Source organism: Apteryx rowi, unplaced genomic scaffold (assembly GCF_003343035.1).
Source record: "Apteryx rowi isolate R43461 unplaced genomic scaffold, aptRow1 scaffold_512, whole genome shotgun sequence".
In the NCBI taxonomy this organism is placed as follows: Eukaryota; Metazoa; Chordata; class Aves; order Apterygiformes; family Apterygidae; genus Apteryx; species Apteryx rowi.
In genome coordinates this window covers 142,659-167,757 of record NW_020450775.1, presented here as the reverse complement: position 1 = coordinate 167,757, position 25,099 = coordinate 142,659, and the positions used below count along the sequence as shown (strand labels likewise).

The following is a 25,099-nucleotide window of genomic DNA, read 5'->3' as shown; positions in this document are numbered from 1 at the left end:
ATCCTCCCCCTCTACTCAGCCCTGGTGAGGCCACATCTGGAGTACTGCGTCCAGTTYTGGGCTCCCCAGTACAAGAGGGATGTGGCACTACTGGAGCAAGTCCAGCAAAGGGCTACAAAGATGATTAGGGGACTGGAGCATCTCTCTTATGAGGAAAGGCTGAGAGAGCTGGGCCTGTTTAGCCTGGAGAAGAGAAGGCTGAGAAGGGATCTTATCAACGTGTGCAAGTATCTGAAGGGAGGGTGTCAAGGGAATGGGACCAGACTCTTTTCAGTGGTGCCAAGTGACAGGACGTGAGGCAACGGGCACAAACTGAAACACAGGCAGTTCCATCTGAACATGAGGAAAAACTTCTTCACTGTGAGGGTGACAGAGCACTGGAACAGGTTGCCCAGAGAGGTTGTGGAGTCTCCTTGTCTGGAGATATTCAAAACACGCCTGGATGCGATCCTGTGCAACGTGCTCTAGGTGACCCTGCTTGAGCAGGGGGGTTGGACTAGATGATCTCCAGAGGTCCCTTCCAACCTCAACCATTCTGTGATTCTGTGATTCACAGAGTCCCATAGCAAGCTCAAGGAAAAGGTTAACAGAATGCGGAGTTTAGAAAAGCAATACCCTTAGTTAATACACAACCATCATCAAGTTGCCTTTAACTGGCATATAAGTATTTGACATATCTGGATCTCACAAAGTCAAAAACACTCTACTCCTGACTGTGTAATGAAGACATACATAATACATCTAAAATACTATGGGAACAGAAGAAGCAGTCATCTGTTAAATCAGTGCGTTTGTTACTGAATGCCAAAAAAACATCACCTCTCCAAGCAGTGCCCATGGCATTTTGAAAGCTACGGATAAGAACAACTTCCAAGTTTCCAAGAGAAATAAAACCACAGAAGACTCTGATATTAGCCAAAGTTATTGTAATTACAATTTCTTGCATGCGTCTAGTACTTCCACCATAATACCATTTTAAGGCAACAACTCTGAAGCCACAGAGCAGAAGTGGGGCTGGAATTAGGACACTCACCTGAGAACACACACACACTTCACAAAACCCCCATTTTTTGTTTTATTTTCTGATGCCATCATAGCCAGAAGAATTGTTTGTATCAGCTGTTTCTTAAGGAAATGATTACTTTAACTTTTAATAGAAGCAAAGTAAAACTAATGAAGTTCTTAGCTGGTGTGAATTTCATTCAACAGAAGCTTATAACTTCCATATATTCCATAAAGTAATCAATGTGCAAATCAGTCCAAAATTACTAAAATGAAGCTAAAACCATATTTGATGTCAGCTTGTGACTATTACATATAAATGGCAAAGCTGAAAATACCTTTTTGTGGCATAGGAAAAGTGCTATTAAGAAAACATTCTTGTATCCATATGGTAAGGAGCAACATCTGAAAATCTAGATTCCACTCTCAGACTTCAGCTTGTGTAATTTATATTTGTCACCCCAATGTTGATTAGTGTCAAATTCCATGCAAAACCAGCAATGTTCTTAAAACCCATTAAGAAACAGTTTAGTTCGAAAAGCAAACCAATTAATACTGAAGGAAACATATGTTTGAGAGGAATAACAAGCAACAACACACAGCATGACTACTGTTACTTTAAATATTTTTGAAAGAAAATATTCTAAAAGCAAAGAACAAAAGAGAGTGCCACTTACCAACTTCAGGTTTCCCAGCATGTAATTCTGAAGTACGGTTTCCCTCAGCAATGTAAATGGGAAAACTTGAACATTCAAGATACAGCTGACAAGCAGCAATAAAGGCAGGAAGGTATTCTTTTGGTGTTTTCTTCTTGCTTGTTTTCTTCACCTTAGCATCTCCTTGTGATTCTCTATCCCATTTTGCGGTCTGCCCTTGCTCTCTAGTGGGGTCTGCTGGAAGCTCTGTCCCTAACGGCTGAGATGAGGAATTACTTTGAATGATATACAAGTTGATAAATCTGGTTAAAAACTGTTGGACATACTCCAAACAGCACTGCATTGCAGTCTTTTGGATTGTTTTCCCACTTCGAGTTGCTGTCCCCTGTGTCATTAGGGAAGGAAGCTGTACAATGGTTTCCTCAGATCCCACAGTTGACGCTGTCTCAGTCTCTGAGGATGTGCTACCTATAATAGGGATGCTGGGTGCACCATGACCTTCATTCAGTGCTCTATCAATATCATCATTTGTATCCGCCTGGTACTGTACAAACTCAGTGAATCCACTTTCTGATGACTGACTGCTTGGAGGATTTTCACCATCTTCAAACACGTCATTAGGATTGTCAGGGGAAATTGAGGGCACCTAATTGAGATAAAAGTTTAGTGATTCTTTAAAAAGGGTTATTTAGTTACTAGTAAGAAATTATTTATTTCCTTGTCAGCTTGAAAGCAACAGAAGTTCTAAATTTTTATTCCAGTTTTAAATTATATCTATTCATATAAATACATTTTATCCAAAATAATGCTTGGTGTTTTTCTTTTATGAGCTCTTTCAGCAACAGCTTAAATCACGCTTAAAGAACCCCTGAAATACATTCACTTAATAAACCAAGCCAACTATATATCTATCTATACATATATATATAAAAAAAAACTACCAAGCAAAATATTTTAATTAAAAAAGAGACGTGGTTATGATATGAAGAAAAAGTTAAAAGTAATAATATGTAAAGAATCCTGAAGCACATATACTCAGGATACTATTAATTTATACAGCATCATAATGCTCATACATCAAAAAAAGCCCTCACTTCCAGCAGTAAGCAAAACACTAAACTATGTTGCTTGTGGTCATTTTAGCTAGCAAGATTCCTGGAGTACTTTAGACTTTAGCATGTTCTTGTACAAAGATTTCCAATCTGTTGATTGGAAAACTGCTGCAGTCATAAAGAAGTACAAGATGCCTCAGGGCAAAGGAGATAAAAGGAGATTTCGGGAAAGAAGACTGAGAAGACTTGAGAGAGTAGAAAGAGGTATACACTTCTCTGATCGCAGTTTTAAAGATTCCACTGCACAAGTAAACAATCACACTAGAGATTAAATTAATTTTAACCTAAAAACTGTCTAGATATAAGATACAAGAACTAAAACTCAAAGTTACATATCACTAGGCAGGCAGGATCATTGTCTTTTAATGTTACAACTACATATTGTCAAAATATCTTATAAAAAGAGGTGAACTGTAGAGCGGTAAATGAAGAATAAAGTATTTCACAACCTAAAAAAAACATTTTTCTCATCTCCACATTTATACTAATAAAGCCATACTAATAAGCTAATACTTGCTTATAAGCTATACTTATACTAATAAACTAATAAAATTTATTCTCATTATTGCATAACAAAATTTCTATTTGGATGGAATTTTAGTTATTCTTAGATGTATAGTATAACATTAAGCAACTAACATCTTTCCTTTTATATACCAACCCTGAGATATGGAAGTTGGCGATTTCTTTCAGATAAAAGGTTTTAATTATAGAACAAGAAATAAACTTTATTTTTAAAATACTAATCATTTGCAACTAGAAACAACAAAAAACATTTGCTAAAAACAAGAAGGAAGGGTTGCTCCAGCAATCATGGTTCTTCATGATGCATTATCTGCATCAGTTTCACATCACGTCAGAATACGCACATATTTGATGCATGTCTTCTACGCAAAACAAACCCATAGAGGCTTTCTGTCCCCTTCTAACCACTTAAGAGTCATGTTGGTAACTGATAGCACAGTCTCTGCTGGTGAGAACATAAGGTGAACAGGGATGCAACTTAGGCAGAAACGCAAGGATTAGGGGGAAGGAAGTAAATAGCATCCCTACATACTAGGTAAATACAGGTAATAGCATCCCTACATACTTCTTCCGTAGCCACATCACAGATCTCAGGCAACATCTGCTGTCATGAACAGGACCTATAAGTTCTGTCTTGCTGGCCAACATTGTAATACAAGTCTTCAATACAGAGTTTGAGTGTAATATATGTCTCCCTCTCCCAGGGAAAAATCTGAATAACTTTTTCATAACTAAATAAAAACAGCATTGCCATCATTACACACAGTGCATTACATCTTGCTTTACCAGAGATGAAGAAAGTCTCTGAAATAAAATTGGTTTGAGAAAGCTTTTGCTGTCTCCTATGTTAAGGCATACCAAAAAGAAGCTTGGCAAGACATAAAGGATGACTCTATCTTACAAAATATGATGTACAAGGGACCACATGTGAGGGACTTAATTTCACTCTATCTTCTAGCAAAAAATCACAGACACACATCAATCAGTTTAAGTTAAAAGAAATAGGCTGCTGAATGTTCAGAGGGAACATCCCATTAACTGTGAATCAAAACTATAGACTGAGAAAAGGGAAGATTCCCCCTCAAAAGTATGGATAAGTCCCCTCAGAAAGTGTACAGTAAAGCAATTAAGAGATAGATGCTCCATGTAAAAAAAGCTAGTTGACCTGGACACAGAAGTCTACACCTGAAAGCTACACGCAACACGAAGGGAATGACCTGAAGGACTACATGTTACCTGAAGGAGGAACTTCCTACGTTCTACTTTTGGATCCAGGTGTGTGTCTTAACTCCTGAACTCTGTACGAAGCAAGACTCAAGTTTCAAAAATTCTGCATCTTCCCCATATCCTGATTTCTATAGAAAAGAGATCCAAAATGCCTGTCTGAGCCACAGAATGCTCAGGTTGAATGCATTCTTGGCCACAGTCACTATGTAATGGATTTTAAGGTTGTGAGAGAAGGAACAAGATGAACAGCAAAATTACAGTTCTGCACTTCATAAGAGCAGATTTTGGTTTGTTTGGGGAACAGACTGGCAGGATCCCATGGGAGACTACCCTGAAAGGCAAAGAGATCCAAGAGAGTTGGTTGATTTTCAAGGATAAACTCCATGAAGCACAAAAACAGTCCATTCTGATGTCCAGAAGGTCAAGCAAGCATGGCAGAGGGGCCAGCTTGACTGAAGAAAGCAAGCCTGACTGAGCTCAAATACAAACAGAAAGTACATAGCAGGGTTGGGCTACCTGGGAGGAATATAGACAAATTGCCTGGGCATGCAGAGAGAGAATTAGAAGAGCAAAAGCTCAGCTGGAGTTGAAACTAGTGAGAAATGTGAAGGGCAGCTAGAATGGCTTGTAGAGCTACATCAGCAGCAAAAGGAAGATGGAGGAAAACGTGGGTGATCTGTCCAATGGGGCAGGGGAACTACTGACAAAAGACATGGAAAAGGACAAGGTATTCAGTGCCTTTTTTTTGCCAGTCTTTCTACATATGGTCTGCTCTCAGGCATCCAAGGCCTCCGAGCCTAGCAGCAGAGTCTGTGAGAGTGAAGCATTACCCACAGTAGAGAAAGATCAAGTTAGAGACCACAGAAGCAAAGCATTTATACACAGGTCCTTGGGTCAGATGGGACACATTCAAGAATGCTGAGGAAGCTGGCCAATGTCACTGAAGGTAATTGTTAGAGGTTCCTGATGACTAAAAAAAGGAAAATGTCACACTCATCTTCAACAAAGGCATGAAGAAAGATCCAGGAAACTACAGGCCAGTCAACCTAATTTCAGTCCCCAGGAAAATTATGGAGCAAACCTTTCTGGAAGCCATGTCCAGAAACACAAAGGACTTGAAAGTGATTGACAACAGACCACACAGACTTATCAAATACAAATTGTGTCTGACCAACCTGATTGCTTTCTATGATGAGATGACTGGCTCCATGGATGGGGGAGGTCATTGACTTTGACTTTAGCAAGGATTCTTCCTTTAGTATCCTTATAACCAAACTGGAATGACGTGGTTTGGATAGGAGAACCATAAGCTGGGGTAGAAATTTGGCTGGATTGCCAGGCTTAAAGGGTTGTAATCAAAAGTACAATGTCCCATTGACAGTCACTTGTAAGTTGCATTTGCCAGGGGTACATACTGGGGCTGCTACTTGTTTAACATCTTCATCAGCACCCTGGACAATCAAACTGAATGCATCTTCAGCAAGTTCACTGATGACACCAAACTGAGGAGAACGATCAATACACTGAAGGGTGAGGCTGCCAAACAGAACAATTTTGACAAGCTGGAGAAATGTGCCAAAAGGAACCTCATGAAATTCAAAAAGGACAAAGTCCAGCACCTGGAATAGAATATCCATATGCAACACTACAGACTGAGCAGCTCTGTGTAAAGAATCTGGGAGTCCTGATGGGCAAGCTGAAGAGAAGCCAGCAGTGCACTCTAAGTTTTAAACATGCTGTATATTAAACTAAATCTAATGAAAGACCTGTAGGTGGTCCAACACTGATTCAGAAAGCCCACTTTTCTTTTTCACAGAACAAATGTATCACACACAAAATGTATTTTTCCAAGATGTTGCAAGATATAATCAGTTACCTTTTTATTTTCCCATTCTTTGATAGAGCTGCTTTGTCCACTAGGAAGCTGCAGTATACCATCTGTACCTGCAGATAGTAATGGAGGTTGAACCTTACTAAGGATCTTCGAGCAGAGCCTGAGAGAATCAGTAAGCTCGGACAAGTGCAACGTATGAAGATGACTCGTCAACGCAGAAATCATTCTGAGCAACAGCTGAGGCAAATGTTCTGTTTGTATTTCAATATAAGTTTCCTAATAAAGAAATAGTAAAGCTCATGAATTATAATGCAAATTCCACCCTAAAAGTTATTTTCTGTAACAGTAGTACCTATCATTCTTTAATTGTATTCTAAACATCTGAAAAATGGAAAAAGGAAAACAAAAATCCAAAAATCTGAGAATAAGAACTGCATGCTGTAGTTCCAAAATTTTATAAAATTAATTTTAGAGTTAGAGGAACTTTTTCACTGGGTAATCAACAAATACAAATGAATCTAGCTTCTCCGAGAATTTTAAATCTTGTTTTTTATACTACAAACACATTACAAAATGCAACAATAAGGCTAAAGACTGCTACTCCAGTATTATTTTAATAACTGTAACATACAAACTTAAGAATAAATAATACACAAAATCATTAATAACTAAAGGGAAAACAGGCTGATTGCCATACCTGACACAGCACTCTCATACTTCTAGTAGGCTTTGAAATGAGAAAGCAAAGAATTGAGGAAAGACAGGTATAGAAAAAACAGTTCCAACAGTCTTTGCTATATTAAGCAATGCCAATAGAGAAAGAAGATACATCTTACTGTGACATTTAAAAGAGTTAGCCTTAAAAGAAAGTTGCACATCTAAACTAGCATAYAGAACTACAAAAGCCTATGCTTGTGATACAATGTAGGTTTTAGAGCAAAAAAACTGAGGACAAACAAAAAATTTTCAGGTAAATGAATCATAAAAAACATTTCTGTTTACATCCAACCAGTCTATTAAAAATTATTCAATGAAAACGACACTTCTTCTAAAGGTGCCTACCAATTCATGGCAATATCTTTTTGAGAACAAAATTTAACAAAGCAGATACAGTATTTCTGTAGACTATCAACATACAGAAAGCCAGTATTAGCAATGAATAAAGAAATTCTTACCAAAGACACTATATCCAATAAAAAATCCACTAACAAGCAGAAATTTGTCAGGGGTAACTCAGATTGCTCACTACCACCACCAGGCTCAGTTTGAAGTCTGGCTTGTAATGTCCTCCTGCAAAATTCAAATAGGGTTTCACAATTTTTTTTTTTTTACACTCACCATGTTTCTGTAAGTTAATGCAACGCTGAACATATCAGAGATGATCCTTATACACAAACGAATAGTCTCTCCTTTTACTTTAAAGTATTTTATTTGGACCCATCACTCCTTCTTCTGAAAGCATGACATCAGTAACACCTTTTACTGTAAAACAGTGTTCACTCATAAATAAGCAAAATCAGGCTACAGAAAATTGTGTTTGTGACTCCATCATATACAGCAATATCTTCTAGCATTAGCATAGGCGCCAATAGTAGCAGTAAGGGATGATTTTACTGGAAGCACAGCCATTTGGAAGAGATCTAAACCCAAGGCATTAAGCACTTGAGACAAGGAAAAATAAAAGCCCATGAAGCTTTCAAGTTGCACAAGATGAAAACAAAACAAGCTCTTCTAAATGTCCTCTTCGGTGTCAATTGACTGCATTGTTTTACTATTGACAAGAATTCAAAATCTGAGGAGTTATATTGCTGTGTGAAGTTGGAAGGAATGCAAACACAGTCTGAAAACATGTTGTAATCTGAAGACTTTGGAAACAAAAAATATGAACAAAGAAATAATTTTTTTCTTTCTCCAATTCATTTATTCTGCATATGTGGTTGGGGGAGGGGAGGCACCTGTCACATTTTCAGCAACAGTTAATTATGTTAATCCTTTCTCACTGTTTTGGAAGAGCTCATGAACATATATCTCCAGGGCTGAAAAAAGGATTTATTTGAAACAGTAGAAGCAATGCAGAAACCAAGCCAGAAACAGCGACAGCAAGACCATATGTACTGATTATAGGACGGAAGACAGAATGGACTGCCACTGTTGCCTCACAAATGTCAACAAAAACAATTAAAAAGTATTTATCAGAAGTGTTTTTCTTAAAAAACATTCAAACCATATCCTGTTAGGAATCTAAATTAAAAAAAAAAATAGTACTCTACTTAACTGACACCGTTGTCAAATTGCTGCACCTTTCTAAGAATACACCCATTTCCTCCCCAAACTAGTAGCCTGTTTTATAGTTCAGTGAAATGGCCCATCTGTGTACATTATGTAACACTTAAATTCTTTTTAGAGTTCTGTGCTGCTGCTCAGGAAGATCTATTTCATAAATTACTCATACATTTGTTCAACGGTAATACTTCACAAAAGAAGACTTAATTTAAACTTGCTGAGCTCTTCATCAAAAATAATTTTGAGAGAAGGCTCAGCTGCAGTGAATGATACTTAGATGGGAGAAAATACCAGGTAAAAGAAATTCTTTTTTAAATTTTTAGTAGGGAAAAAGCATAAGAAAAAGCCTAAGACAAATTCAGYTGGATATCAGAATCTCTTGTGAAAAAGTAACAACTGTGATTTGGCAATCAGACTAGATGCCATAAAGATAATTTATAAATTCACAGTTTAAAATTGATTGGGTAAGTTTTCCACTTAATGGCATATCCTATTCAACAAGAAGAAAACAACTTACATAACACAGTAGCTGACGTAGATAAACATTCTCAGATTCCAGAATCTGTCTATCAGAATCATTACTAATAAGGTAAGCAGGTATCCATGCCTGCAGTAACATCGAATTATTTATAGACAAATTTTCACTTCCTCATTAGTTGGTAGTAGACTGCTTGCTTTATTTTGGGAATTCAGAATCAGTTCAAAAACATAAAAATTAAACAAATCATAGAAGTGTTAGTTGGAAGGGTGTTCATCTAGTCTAGTCTCCCATGCTGAGCAGGACTATTAACAACACTAGATAAGGTCAGCCGCAGTTTTGTCTAGCAGCATCCTGGAAACTCTGAAGGAGTTTCCACAGCCTTTCCGGATAACCTGCTCCAGTGCTGCACTGTCCTCCTAGAAAAGTTTTTCTGGAAGTCCAGGCTGAATCTCCTGAATCACCGCTCATTGCTGCCCCTTGTTTTACCATAATCTCTGTGAATGCCCTTCAAAAATCAGAGTGCTATGAAAGTCCCTCCCTTGCTTAATCTTCTCTTTGTCAGACCAAAACAAGCTCAGCTCCCTCAACTGCTCCTTGCAGGTCATGTATCCTAGGCCTCTCACCATCTTGGTAGTCCTTTACTGGAGCCTCTTCAGTTTCTCAACACTCTTCCTAAACTGGGGTGCCCAAAGCTGGACACTATATTCCACATGTGGCCTTAGTAACACCAAGAGAAGGGAAAAATAACTTCCCTTCACCTGTGGCCCACATTCCCTCTAATGTAGCTCAGGATGCCGTTTGCCTTATTTATGATGACAGCATAGTGTTGGCTCATAGTCAGCCTGGTGTCCAAGTATCTTATTAAGCTGTACCCTAAGCAATGACAGAAGCTTCATTTTCTACAAATTTAATTTGAAATTCCTGCATCATCTATCCACTGCCACCAGAACAACCCCTGCTCTCCTGAGGGTCTCTTAGACCTCATCTCCCTCCCTTTAATATTTCTAGTTCTCCCTTATTTATTGCATTCCCTCCCTTAGCCCTCTTTGTCATGTACAGGCCTCCCACACTTCTTCCCTGAAAGAGCAGGGCAAGAGACAACATATTCCACAACTCACTCTTGGTGAAGATGACCGGTACACAAGGGTACCCGTCCACACAAGGTGTAATCACGTATGGGGCAAAGAGAACAAGACAAACAAGCTTTGAGGTCACTCTGGAGTCTTCCCTTCAGCAGGGGCACTAATTTCTGCCTCTTGTTTTCAGCCAGACACTGATTCTGTGAGAACTCCTTCTGCTAAGACCACTAATTATATTTGATTAATAATAACTAAAGTGTCAAAATTAAAGGGATRGGGAACTAAAAGACTTACAGCCAGAATGATCACATCAGACTAACTGCTTTTAAAAAAGAAGCTTACAAAACAAAAGCTAACTTCAACTTTACATATACAGTAATTAAGTATTAAAACCTACCTGCAACATTCTTCAAACCAACGAGCAATGTAATCCCACATATAATAAGGTTCAAAAGAATTAAACAGAAGATTGGCAGTTTTAATCAGTTCTGCTGTTCTCTTATTTTCTCTCAGTTTGCTAAAAGAAAATAAAAATAACATGTTACATTGTTACACTTTGTTTCTGAGTTATGTAACTACACATCACCCTGAGTTTACCCACAGCTACTTGACACTGATGAATCATTTCCCCTTCATCTCTTTGGTAGCTGCTGCTCTACTGCTCAGTATACAGGCAGGCTCCTCATATCAACGTCTCTGCACAGYTGCCAGGTTTCCTGTCTATCCTCCCTTTATTGTTTGTCTTTTTACCACATATTTTTACTAGATCTGTTTTCCCATGATCATTCCTACAGTTGTTATTTTTCCTCCCTTTGCACTTCCTTCTTCTCCCTGTCTTTAAAGATACTCAGCACAAATCTTTAACACTCTTTTTATCCCCCCCTCTGGCTGTCCTGTAGCATCCCTCAGTTTTACTCTACAAGAAAGCTCATCAGCCTGCACTGCTAAGTTTTATCCCCCCCCCTTTTTTTCAAAAAAAAGAACAGAGTGTAAAGAATGCCACAACTGATCTATACGACCGAGATACAGACCTTCAGGTGTATCAAGTGAACATTTCTGCTGTGGGGAAAGAGTAAAATGTATGCTAAATATTTAAAAATTTAAAGGTATAGCCCTTCAGATCTTTGCATGAAATGCAAAGTTGCAATTAACATCAGTGGAACCTGCATCATTTAAAACCATGGTCACAGTCCCAGAGGCTTCACAGTTGTGGCTTAGATACAGCATGCTTTCTGCATTTTTTTTTTTAAACGAATTACATTAATCTCATTATCCACCTGCTTAGCTGCGTGTGGTCTTTGTTGAAAGAAGGTTCTGCCTGAAGCTCCAATTCTGCTTTGCACTGTGTGTATAATGTTCGAAACACTTCAATCAGTACATCCTCTAGGATGGCAGGGCCTAAAGAGAAATACCAGCAATGACAATCTTATATGTTATGGCCCCGCTACAATCCACATCTGAAAATTAACCAAATCATTAGCTGATTTTGGTTATTGAAATCATAAAATTCCTTTTGTTCAACTTCATAAACCATCTCAATTTCAGAAGCTTTTTTTTTTTTTTTTGCATTCCAAAAACACACAGGTAATTGCAATATATGGGAGTACACTGAAGCACAAGCTTCTTTGCCCTTATGTGTAAAATGATGGCTGGATACAAACACATACCATTCAAAAGTTAGGTAGCCACATTAATTTAACCCATGTGCAAGTCAACACACCCTTCCTCTTCAAGAGAAGAGGCTCAGCTCAGCAACATGTAAATGTGACTATATGGTTTCCTGATGAAAGGGAATTTCCAGCTGACCAGTTTCAAATATCCAGCCACAAAAGCTAGCTCATGATGTTATCATACAGAAAATTTACTCAAATATTTAAGTGAAAAACTACAATGTAAAATATTTTGAGCATCTTCATTCTCATTCAACTGAGGTGGGTTTTCTTTAATTCTGGATAAACTTTGCAGGATACTCTTTGAAATAGTCCCCCCTTCAGATCTGAGCAAATCCTAAATTTTAAGAGAAAAAGCTTGTTTTGAAATGAGTTCACAAAGTGATTCTGCTTAAAATATCTTTCGCTTTCTGGTGCTTYCTCCTAGCCTCATAGAACTGCCTACCATTGGAGTATTGTTGTTGGCTTAAATAGAATTCCTATTACCTTCCTCCATCTCAGTCTGCCAGAAGAACCCTCAAAGCTCTGCTTGCTTCATGAAATCTTGATTTGCATACTGAGATTGAAAATGCAACCCGCAGAAATCACAAATTTTTGGAAAGAAGTCAAGTTCTTGTCAGATATTTTGTTCTTTGCACTCCACTTTGCAAATCACTTACTTCCCAAATTGTACTCTTAAAATTCTTGTATTTTAATGCTTTTATTATTCTGTCCCCAAATCTTAGAAAATGATTTTGATATTTTTGGTAACCCCAAAGCTGTGTTATTCCAAAGAAAAAGGTAGACATCTCACACTTAACTGTTGTCAATACTTTTTAATTACCTACTTCTGTCCCATAGTCCTTTGCACTTATCTATTGAAAATTAAATCTAAATACTTTAAAAAGGGGAAAGGAAAATTAAAAAGAAAATCAAAACAAAAAGACACTTGCTTTGTTAGCAATAAATTCTTCTGTAAAAAGTAATTATTTTGTTGTTAATATTTCTCATCTCTATGTGTATACTCAATGAATGAGCAAATTATTCCCAAAAGCAACGTTTGAAATTTACAATAGTTAAAGTCACTAGTCCATTAAAGAAGTGGAAAGATCCAAACAGAATTTCTTTCAACATGCAGTTACTTCTCCCTATGACTTTAACTTCAAATTGCCTATGTTGAAAGTAGAAGTTCAAGCTGGTTGAAGGTAAAGCTAATGACAACATTAAATCATTAGCTTGGAAGATCTAGAAATCTAGCTAACCTGTCAATACTAAGACTGTCATTAAGAATACAACATTTTCAATTTGTGCAATAAAAGAGAAAAATTCTGTCAACAAAATCATGCAAAATTAAGTCAAGACTCGAAAAAGTAATATGAAAAGTACCTAGTTCAGGCTTATCCAGCAAACTGATAAGAATTCGAAAAGGCTTTAAGTCTTGCATTAATGTGATTTCTTCTCCATGTCCATTAACTTGTAATATTCCAACCATTGCCTAAAAAGAGCAAAAGCATATCAGGAAACAAAAACAAAACCAATTTCTGAAAGAAAGATACAAAAAAAGGCTGCATATAGAGGGAATATTCTTGGCAGAGGAGATCATTTTCCCACCTCACTGCAGCTCATTCTCTCCATACTTAAGTAGTCTCTCAATTTTGTTTTTGAAATCAAGTTCTGTTCCACAGAAATACTAACTAGATTATACTAACATTCATAAGGAAGTAGAGAATGCACAGTAACATACTGTAAATAGATATCAACTCAAAATTTTTTGAGAATAAAAAAAAAAGACATGAGAAGTGATGAAGAAATTGTTTGAGAAGGTAAGACATGCAGAAATTAAGAGCTAAATAAACAATAATCTGTCCATGCAGGATATACCTACCTATGTGGAAGACCACTGTCTTGGCTGAGCTGAATGGAAGACTTAGCAATGGCAGTTTTAAAACAAACTRGAAAACTGAGTTCCTACACTGAAGTATTTAAGGGAACTAGCTGCAGAATTAAAATAATTWAAAAAAAAAACCCTGAACTGTCACAGATTTTGCTTAGCTTTGTGTCTGCTGCTTGCACCGCTGAGTTGAAGCTAGTTCATTTATTTTACAGCTTCTAAAAAGAGGAGGACAAAGAGAAAGAGGAGACAGAGGGAATGAGGCAGAAAAACAGGTTTGACCTTGTTATTTGCTACAAAGAGGGTATTATCAGACAGTACCTGACAGAAACACTTTCTACACTTGAATTTGCCTTTAGAAGGGAAGAATTTTCAGTATATAATAAGATAAAGGGGGGGAAAATAACACATATAGGGAGATTGCTAGAGAAAAAAAAAAGCAGAAAGGGGCAATATCTTTGAAATCTTTCAAAAGACAGTAAATGGCTTTAGAAAGTATATGTAAATTATACCAGAGCAAGCCAATGCTTGTAATGCCCTTATAATATTTTAAAACAAAGAATAAGAGAATTATCCCCCTCTTGCTAAAAATGGGTGCCCTCTATTATACTGTAGCAGTAGAGTCTGCTACAAAAAGGCAAATAGATGATATCAACTCTGCACTATTAACAGTACTATCAGATAGAAATGCTTTAGTGGTATTAAAACTCCCAAATGAATGTATTTAAAAGGAAGAGCACAACTTATTAACAAATGCCTAGAGGACACTAAAAACTCACTATTATTTGTACAGAAGGTATATGTGAAGCTGTATCTCATTCAAGCCTTTAGGCTTAGATAATATCTGAACCAGCTGCCATGCAGGAGGCAGAATGGTGATAAGAGAAGGGTGAGAGACAGTGCCAAGAAAGTCCTTGGTGTACAAGGAATTCTGGTCTCTCTTCTTTATCAGTAAAATACCAAATCTCATTAACTGCAGATAAAACTGAAAGTGCTAGCTCTATGCTGGACATTAGCTTTAAGTTGCGATGGCTAAATATTCTTGTGTCAGCTGCTAATACTGGAATTGCCACTGTCATCAATTTGTCTTAATGGGAAAATGTCTTCCTGATTTCAAGATCAGGTTCACAGCATCTTGAAAGACATCTGTACGCTTTAATCACTGTAATGAGGGAAGGAGCATAGTCCTTGAGGTTAGGTGATCTCAGCACACTTAGCAAGGCTTTAAGTTAAGGGTCAAAGAGTATGAGAGTCAATTTGCTCTACTATCCCTGCCAGCCAATGGACAGCAGAAAGAACCTTCCCATTGCCCAGAGGTAAGGAAGACCTTTCTTACTCAAGCCTTCTGGGTAGAGACTATCTGATCAAATTTTTTTGATTCCCAAGACACAGGGGAGTTTTTTGTATCTATAGTAGAAGCGAACCTCTCCAACTCTGTTTTGTGAAAGAACAGGCTTCAGTGTGCTGGGCTCATAAACAAATATCCTCCCCATATGCTACATTCACTGTGGAAAAGGAGAGACAGAAGTCTAATATTAGTCCTGACCATACTGTTATTCTAAAGAAACACATTATCCCACATCTCTCACTATGTTTTGCATTGAGAAAGTAGGACAAATACCACGAAAAGATAGAAATTACATAGTCACATTGAAATGGCAAGTTAAAGGATAAAGAAACAGCAACTTTGATCGATATTATTTACGAGGATATATGCTAGAATAAAACATTGTAGAGTTACCTGGACTAACATTTCCTTAGAAAATGTGTTGAAATAGTAAGTGGCATGCTCCTCAGGATTGCTGTGCCTTGTACTTCTAGGTCCTATAAGGGCACCATTGTTATCAAAACCTTCAAGCAAACAAAAGACAAGGCATATAAATATTCATCTCTTAATGGAATTTTTTGCCAATTTCTTTAAACTACAAATCAACACACTAGCACTGATAACTTACCAAGTTGAAGTCCAAGTAATGTTGGCAAGAGAAAGATGATTTTATAGAGTTTAATACAGGAAACTAACTGATATCGTTTTCATGCAAGCAGTTTGCACATAGAATTAGATAGCTTAGTTTTTATGCAATACTACTAACCAGACTTTCTTTTGTCCAAAGAAACAAGTCTTCAAAAACACAGTATGAACTACACAGTCCTAGAGTATCTGCAAAAAACTATGTTCCATAAATATACTTCAATATCAATATTTTTTATATAAATGATAACATAAAGTTCAGTATTTTAAATGTAAACAGGTGATTACCAAAAAAATGCACTGGCACTACTAACATAAGACATTTCAACAGGAAAAATGTCAGTTGCTTAGTAAGCATTCATGTTCCACAAAAAGCAACTTTATTATTCAAAATTACATGAAGGAGATAGGCCTTTGTTTCGTTTGTATCTTTTCCTTTAGCAATAAAATTTTTATTCTAGAAAAGCTTAGAAAAACAAGAAGCTAGTCACACTATTACACAGTTCCAGAGAAGTGTTTTCCACAGTTTCTGTCCTGAAGTGACAAAAATAGAAGGAAAGCCTGAGAAGATGCATGCCATTTAGCTGCAACTTAAAACAATCATTGTTAACAACAGTTAAAAGCTAACTTGGATTCAAAGAGATGTAATGTGATTTTTTTGTCTACAGAATGTTAATAAGACTGTTCCCAGCTATAAAATGGTAAGAAGGAATAGGTAACACCAGAATTATATAATACTGTACATAAAATCAGATTTCAGAGAGTCTTACAACATAACTAACTCCCCCATATTTTATATTTACGAGTAGAATAACATAGTAATGTAAAAGCAGCACATATACGCGTGCACACACACACACATATATATATAGTCAGAAAGTCAGACCAGTTAAACAGAAAATGGAGGCATTAGCTGTTCACACAATAGGACCAGGACTCATCATTGTGAAACTATTTCCTGAAATTCCATTATCTTTAAATGGAGACTACGCTCATAAAATAGCTGTAAAAGCTTCTGCAATTAAAAAAAGCAGCATGATATTTTAATTACATAAAATATCTGTTTCAATGACAGCAAAAGATATATCTAATCCCCCAAAGATATTGAGATGAAATYTTAGTGTAGTGTTTAATCTGGAAATTATAGTGTTAATTTGGAAAATGTAGGTATGTAACATGACAGTGCATGTCATTGTCTTTCTTTAAAAGATAGGTAATTTACAATTCAATGTCTTGAGCAATGATAAAGGTATGAAAAGATTTTAGCTGAAGTTGGTATTTTTTATGAATTAAATTCATTTGGCAAGAAGTAATGCGAGTTTAATATGCAGTATTAAAAACAAAACCCCCATATAATTCCAAGAACAGCAAAACTAAACAAATCTGGCTTTTTTTCACATTTATCCATCAAATTCCTGCAACTACTATAGCAACAACTCCAGTTCCTTCATCCAGAACATTGCTGCTGACTTTATCCTTCCCTTGGTACTTTCAGTTCTCTCTCGCATCCCCTGACTCCTCACTTCCTCTCTCCCCCATCACCCACAGCTCCCTGCCTCTGATGTCTTAACTATCAGCTGGGCAAGACGCAATGCCTGCTGGAAAGGGTGCTGGGTAGCCTGAGAAGCACGTGTATTTGCTGGGGAGCTGGGAGGCCAAACAAAACAGGTAACAGCTGAGCTTAACACAGTCTTCCCCTCAGGTACAGAAACCACGCTGTGTTTTTATGACACTGTTAGGAACTCCCATGTCTGAGATTCTGACTTCTCTCTCAGACATGGCTGGAAGTTATTTGGAAGAGTAACAGACTAGGTGGATATGATCACAGATTTCATTTGCTTGAAAAAAAAAAAAAAGAACCCAAAGGTGGAACAAGAGTAACTATTCTCTACTACTCATATCCTCTAGGTAAATACTCAGAGTCTTCTAAATAGCTTMTATTCTCTACTACTCTCTTCTGAGTAGAGGTTGGTTGAATATAAAAGACTAAATGAGTATTTTATTTTACTTCTAACTAAATGGCAGAATAGCAATAGTGCGTCCTGTCAGAGATCAATTTTTCACCCCAGAAAGGGGTTTAAGCAACAAGTAATCCGCCYGGACGCGATCCTGTGCAACGTGCTCTAGGTGACCTTGCTTGAGCAGGGGGATTGGACTAGATGATCTCCAGAGGTCCCTTCCAACCTCAACCATTCTCTGATTCTGTGAGTTTAACAACATGGGGCCATAAAAAGTGATCGGAGATTTGTTAATTCAACTATACAAATATTTATTGAAACTTAAAGTTAAGGCTTGCATAATCAAACCTTCATCAATATAATATCAACGTATTTCAACATAGTGTTTTATTCTCATCCCTTCTATCCCATTATGTTCTAAATGTCATTTAACTGTGTAACACCTATTCTCTGTATTTTCCATTTTAAGTTTCTAGAGACAAAGACTGACTTTCAGTGACTTTGTGCAGGCCTTGTGCCACAGGCTCCACTCCTGACCGTGGCCCACACTTGCTGCTATTGAAAAATGTACAAATTTATATAACAGGAAGGAGTTCCAGCATGACATTCTTAATTGGTCATGTCCAGAGAGAGASAGACAGACAGACAGACAGAGGCTTTTTTTTCCTTATGATGAAAAAAAAAAAATCAAGCATTTCATTTTTCCAAGAATCTTTCCCCATAATATGGCAAAACACTGCCAATGAACATATGAGCCTTCCTCCACTTTTAGACAACAATCAGTGAAGCACAAACCTACCTAGAAGCCATGCATACAGCCTTCTGTTGAGTGACATATCTCTGCGCAGTACTACATGGAGGGCTGCTGACAAAATTCTGATCATGTCTGGACGTGTTGCCTGAAGGAATTAGGAATTTTACTTAAATTAACTATGAAAAGTAATTCTTATTTTATGCTGACAGCTTAATGTACACTAAAAGAAGTAGTTAATCTAATGCTCCAACATTTCCAAATTCAGGATAGCTCAAGAGCACATAATCTTGCTCTTAGGAAACCAGAACACATTTATTACTTGGAACAGATATGTTGTAATTGTGTGTTTACTTTATGAACAGCAAAAATTCTTAACTCGGTTAACAGCTTGTTTTTATTAGAAAGTATTTCATTTTGTTATTAGGTAGAAACCTTGAAAGAAAATTCAACTAAAATGCAGGTAAAAAAAAAATCAGATGAATAAACTTTAAATAAATTTCATCCGTTACTGTTTTAAAAATTTGTGTAAGTGTTAATACTCAAAAAAAAAGAATGAACAAAAAGCTGCATTGATAATTTCAGCATCTTAACACCTAACCAGAGACAATTCAAATAACCCTATACTTACCGCTAGATGTGAACAAACCACCCCATAAACAAAAATATCAGTTCTTTTTACAGGAAATTTCAGTTTTTCCATAATTTCTAACAAAGGTGAGAATTAAGATGTATGTATATAATTTTCTACCAGGAGTAGAAGAAAAATGACCTAGAAGCTGTAGGTCTGTCTTCCACTACAACTGGGGCTGACTACTCAACCAAATCACTGATCTTTTAAAATTCTCTAATGTTCTGAATCATTTACACTCTGCTAAGAGAATTAAATTTTGATGCTTTTTGAACACTGAGAAGTGGGAACTTGCACATGAACAGATCATTTGTTTTCTAATCAAATCAGAGCAAATTAAAAGCTTACATATAGCCTAAACATCATATTTTATATTAGTTTTGTGTATACAGAAATATCAAGTTAAAAGCACATGGGCAAAGGTCATGACATGAGAACAGCCAGACCTATGAGAGAAACTATTGCAGACGGCTCTATTCAAACTTAGAGAAAACCATGAACAAAGATTAACTAAATACTGCTATTGACWAAGAAATGAAATACATTTAGGAGTTTTCAAATTAGTATTTTTATATTAATAACATACCTGACTCATGTGGAAAGGAAAACAAAAAAGGATAAGGTCCAAAGTGCTCCTCTGTACTAACACACTAGAATCTTGCACTGATGTGCTTACTGCTTCCACCTGAAGTAAGAGCAGGCACAAAAAGATTTATTTGCTGTATTATTTTAAGTTGGTAGCTGTAACTGAAATGCTCACAAAACAGGAACATTTGCTTACAAATACAGTGATGTGTGGGAAGTCAAAGTTACTTTAAAATTTTAAATAAAGAAACAAGATAAAATAAGAAAATATAAAATTATTTCATCAGTAAGGAAAATATAATCAACATAGTTTCCCTAAGCTATACAAGCATTAGCTTTTACCTTTTCATAACATGAATGGATATATTTAATTTAAAAGACAAAATAATTCACTATATATTTTTCAAAAAGTACAAAACTCAACCATTTTTAACTGAAGTGTGTCAAATGGAGGGCAAATTTCATTCAAAACCCAAGTAGTTCTGAAACATTAACTCAGCTTTGCAACACTTTCATCATGCACAAAAGTATCAATTTAACTGGAGCCATGATAAATAAATGTGTATTTTTATTTCTTCAGAGGCTATGTTTGTAGATACAGAAGACATCTAAAAGCCCCTAGAATTATGTAATTACATAAATAAGTCTATCACCAAAGTCTCTTCATTGTTTTAATAAAACATTACCATTAATTCAATGTCACTGCCAATTATATAGAGTTGATCTTCCATTGAAAGCTTCCTGTTCAAATGGGAAAGGACATAAGTGATTCCAGGCAATCGAACTGCAGGGCTGGTGAGCAGACTACCCCAGAGAGCACTGTAGAACGCTGACTGATCCACAGCCGAGGCGACCTTCTCCAACAGTGTGTTCGTTCTGCAGAAAATCAAGTCAACTGAATTAGTCTGTGCATTGCAAACAATCCCTCCACCCGAAACCTTAAAAATAAAAATTGCAGAAAGGACACTTTCTTTTGAGAGGCTAAGAGAAGTCCTGATTATGTCCTTAACTATAACGCAGCCAGATCCACAGCGATCCAACTAGCAATACTGTGGGCCAACCTGCCTTGCAAAATGCTTCTGCTTGTCCGCAGCTTCTCCTTATGTATTCAGGACACTTCAAGGCGCCAAACAACTTTCTCATCTGCTACTGAAAGTCAACTTTTGCTGCAGACAGAGGCTGCAGAGAGACAACAGGGAAGCATGGCTACTGAAGAAAAGAATGAAGCAGAAGGCCCTGTAGCCTCTCATTCTTTACACTGAGCACTTCAGGCAATAACAGGGCATAACAGTAGCACAGCAATGGTTTCACCACTGCCATCATTTCTTCCCACTCATGTGGCAGCACCTCCACACACTATAGCAGACCCATGAAGGCAAGCTGAGCAGCTTTTGGGAAGGGATGGATAGCATACAGCAAGGTAGTAGTCCTTGTCCACTGTCGTAGGCATGACGACTACAGTATATATATGTACCTATACAGAAATGGGGAGAGACAGGATCAAATTGCTCTTCATAGACAAGTTGTGAAAAATCTAACTTTCAAAGTCTGAAATATCAAGAAATACCAAGAATATGTAAGTGCATAAACAGCTCCAAAAACTCAAAGCCTTGGAGCCTAAATTCATTCTTCAGTGTGTCAAGATTCAACCCCAGTACCTCAGACAAGCTTAGGCTTGCTGGATGTGAAGAGATGCTACCTCCCATGCCAGACTGCTAGAAACATAATACTAACCTATACAGATAGGTGGATTATTGCTATCTGGCTCTTACATAGGTGGGTTAATGACAGCTTAGATATTTTAATTAATAAATCTTAATGATGGAAGCCTGATTTGTGTATCTTTAATTCAATTGAGATATCTATTTTAGATCAGGACTAACATCACAAACATTTAGGAGGACACCCACTGAAAAGAAACAAGCAGAACATTCCTAACATTACATATCTCAATCCATAACATAAACATAATATTTGGTCTACGTAATTTCAATTCCCTTTGAATGTTAGGAAAAACTAATAGTTAATTTATCATAATTAATGTTAGAAATCTTCCATCACAATGTTCAGTTGCAATTAACATGACTAGATGAAATTGAATACCATACATCTTTAAGAAAAAAAAAAATCCAAAAAAATGTTTAATGRAAAGTTGCAACAAAAAATTCAGTCATATTAACTTACAAACACATCTACCCTTACCTTTCATAATACTCTGATCCCTCCTCTAAACCAGGCAGTATCCCAGTTAACAGTCCTTGCAGACCTGGTTTCAATGTTTTCCCCAAAGGGAGGTAATAAATCTCATACAGACTCAATAATGTTGGCTTGACAGACATAGCAGCATTGGCAAGGAGTGGAAATAGCCCAGAACTGTGAACAATAAAGTATACCTTTTTTTTAGGCAGCTGCTCATGTGAGACAGTTCAATTATATCATAAAAGACTGTAACAGACATGTTCAGCACAGTTATAAACAGCAGAGTTTTATCTTAGAATTTTGCACTGACACACACCACCATGCTCTATGACTAGTAGCAACAAAGTATCTATTTACTTCAGAAATTCTCTCTGAAAACATATTCTCAACCCAACAATAAACCTATTGTTTATAAGGGACTATTTAAAAGATTAAAAACCTTAGAAGTATGTTTTTGAGGTTACTATGAAACTAAGTGCAAGTTCATGAAAGTTACAAATGTGATCATCTAAGTAAAAGAGATGTTTCCTACATACGAAAAACATTTTTGCTTTTGCTACTAAATAGCATAAATTATTACAAATAGCACCAATAATCAAAGATATGTGAACACAACTGCTATTTTCACTGAGGACTCAGCTTAGAAGACCCCTGATACACAGAGAAAATGCATGCACAGAAAAAAAAGGTAAGTTTGAAACAAGGTTCTTAAAATATCCATTATTTAAAAAAAAAAAAAACTTTGTTAATATGGTGTTATCCATGTCACAGAAAAAAGTTTTTTCAAAGTACAATTGTATTTGTAAAAATTATTTTTGCTTTTATCTATCTAGAAGAAAAACTGTGCTGCCATTGTCAAGTCATTTTTCTGGAAAAAAAGCCTTTTTGTTCAATAACTAACACACTACCCCACAGACTTTCTTTGTAAGGCTACCACTCATCCTTCAAGATTTGATGTTTAGAAATGCTCATTCCTCCTTTACCAAAAGACTGGAATATTTGATAATGCCATGTGTGAATGTCTTAGTCTTCTCCCAAGCATCTACCACAATGRCTTTAGTTACATTACACAAGGTAGCATTTTTCACTATGCTCAAACTTATTGTTAACCAGATACTGCAGCTACTGAATTGGTACACAAGTAAATGACATGAGCTATGAGTTCACAGAATCTTTTAAAGCATACTCAAAAACCCCCCACCAGAACTGGAAGACTCCCCCCCCACCCAAAGATTTAACTGTAAATGTTTTGCCAATGCAAGACAGAACAGCTGAAATTAAGGTATACAGTTTATTTCCAGGCATTAATATGTGCCTTAGCTACCTAATCAGAATTCCATTTTATTCTATTGTTTCTCAAACTAATGAAACTTTAATCTCTAGGACTAAGTAAAGATTAAGAACAATATGCAACTGTGTGTGTGTATGCATGTGTACATATATGTACATAAAAATCTACACACAAACACCCCTCTATGCCTTGTATAATAGCCTAAACATCTTCCCCTCTCCCACCCAACTAGACACCTATTAGAGGTTTAGGAATCAAAATATTTTCATGACACTTTCTTCTCTAGGTTATCCTTCCTTTTCCTGACCATCAATTCTAAAAACTATCAGTGAGAAAAATTTGTACTTGCCCACCTTTCCAGTCAAACATATGATTAAGCTTTTTATTCTGTTGCTTAGATTGCTTGGAAGAGAAAGTTTCTTGAGAAAAATGATACTCAAACTCTTTTCCAATAACACTTAAATCACAATAGAAAAATGTAATGCAAATATATTGAAATAAGTGTTAACAGTACAATTATTGTACATACATGCACAAAATGTTTATTTCAATGAAGAAATGATAAATTCCAGGTTTTGTAGCACTAGAGAACTTGTTCTACGAAAAGTTTTGGTGATCTGCGTATCTTCCAATATACAATATTCAGAGGAAGAGTATTACACAAGAGCCAGGAACAGGAAGGAAAGAAACCACTTGATTCTTGCAGTATAACTAAGCAATATTATTAATATAAAATGCAGAAGACCAAAAGCACTCCAACTATGTATTTGGAATGGAGTTGTTTAAACTACTTGTACCTGTATAAGAAAAGATCTTTTGCCAAACGCTTGGGCCCAATGATTTTGAAGATGATCTCATATGTTTCAAGTGCCTTCCGATGAACCCCACCCGGCAAAGCTGGATGAAGGCATTGTGCCAAGCGCTTGCCTATAGTCAGCTTTTTGGGTACTACCTGGTACTTCGCATTGTTCTGTAATACCTGGTAAAAAAAAAACAAAAAAACCAACACATTAAGAAAAACAACACAAAATAAATGAGTTAAATGTTAAATCCATATTTTACAAGTGTGTTCCCAAACATGGTCAGTAAGTCACAACACATACCTAAGTCACCAAGACAGCAGAACCAAAAAGTTTGAAGTGTACTGTGGAGCTTTTTGTTTACACCTGTACACATGACACAGCTGGAATTGCCAAGGTATGTAAAACTTCACTTGCAACAGGCTCCTCACTTAACAGTTTGTCATTTCATTTTATTAGTACTTTTATGCCATAATCATGCTACGGCATGTCAGGACAAAAATTACTATCTCCAGTTGTCAAAACGAATTGCCAGTAGCTCACAGAGGACTATTAAAGTTATCCCRAACACAACTCATTATTTGCAGTTTAAGAAACTGTGAGACAGCATACAAAACTTTACAACTGCCTGAAATTGCATAATCGCTTCAGAACGGGAACACAGAATTGCATCTATATCTTTAGATTTTTATTTCTGAATAGCATAGCCTTTTCTTTATATGCACATGCTATAAGAATTGTCAGATCAAAATTGTCAGATCAAAAAAAGAAAGAATCTATACAAAAAACTGTCCCATAAACATTGCCAACAACACTGTCACTCCTGATTTTCCACAGTTTAAATGGCAGAATGTAAATGCTTCAGCCTTGCCATTTTCTGTGCAAGTTTCTGGAGAGTTTCACACTGATAAAATGTGTGTATGCAAATAAAATTACAACCCTGACTAGAGATGCCTAGAAACAAACAGAACTGATGAGGACAGGATTCTTATGGATATCAGGACCTGTATTTGTAAAATGCTATTAAAGATCATGATGATATTACACATTTCATATATTTACCGGTAACACTAATTAGAATGTTAAAATTCTCTGGTTTATCAATGTTTTGAGCCTCATTCTATAACCCCTACTTCACATAAAAATCTTGCTGATATTTATACTGATTCCTTC

At 36.5% G+C, this 25,099-nt stretch overlaps 1 protein-coding gene across 6 annotated transcripts in view; it reads right to left on the bottom strand.

Annotated features, from left to right (window-relative positions):
- DOP1A (DOP1 leucine zipper like protein A) overlaps nt 1-25,099 on the bottom strand; it is a 61,722-nt gene that overhangs the window by 35,144 nt on the left and 1,479 nt on the right. For 4 of the 6 annotated variants that reach the window (XR_003255843.1, XM_026080231.1, XM_026080228.1 and 1 more), the window contains exons 3-14: nt 23,924-24,105; nt 21,839-22,009; nt 20,323-20,512; nt 19,638-19,736; nt 18,469-18,568; nt 15,481-15,590; nt 13,235-13,343; nt 11,477-11,597; nt 10,597-10,716; nt 7,532-7,646; nt 6,399-6,632; nt 1,680-2,304 (exon numbers count right to left, since the gene is read on the bottom strand). Coding sequence is in view for 5 of the 6 variants with exons in the window: in XM_026080231.1 (XP_025936016.1) it covers nt 1,680-2,304; nt 6,399-6,632; nt 7,532-7,646; nt 10,597-10,716; nt 11,477-11,597; nt 13,235-13,343; nt 15,481-15,590; nt 18,469-18,568; nt 19,638-19,736; nt 20,323-20,512; nt 21,839-22,009; nt 23,924-24,105 (2,176 nt within the window). In the remaining variant the exon portion in view is untranslated. Of the gene's footprint in view, nt 1-1,679; nt 2,305-6,398; nt 6,633-7,531; nt 7,647-7,694; nt 7,806-10,596; nt 10,717-11,476; nt 11,598-13,234; nt 13,344-15,480; nt 15,591-18,468; nt 18,569-19,637; nt 19,737-20,322; nt 20,513-21,838; nt 22,010-23,923; nt 24,106-25,099 lie in introns of those variants that run through there. The other 2 variants (XM_026080230.1, XM_026080232.1) reach the window with 2 other exon arrangements.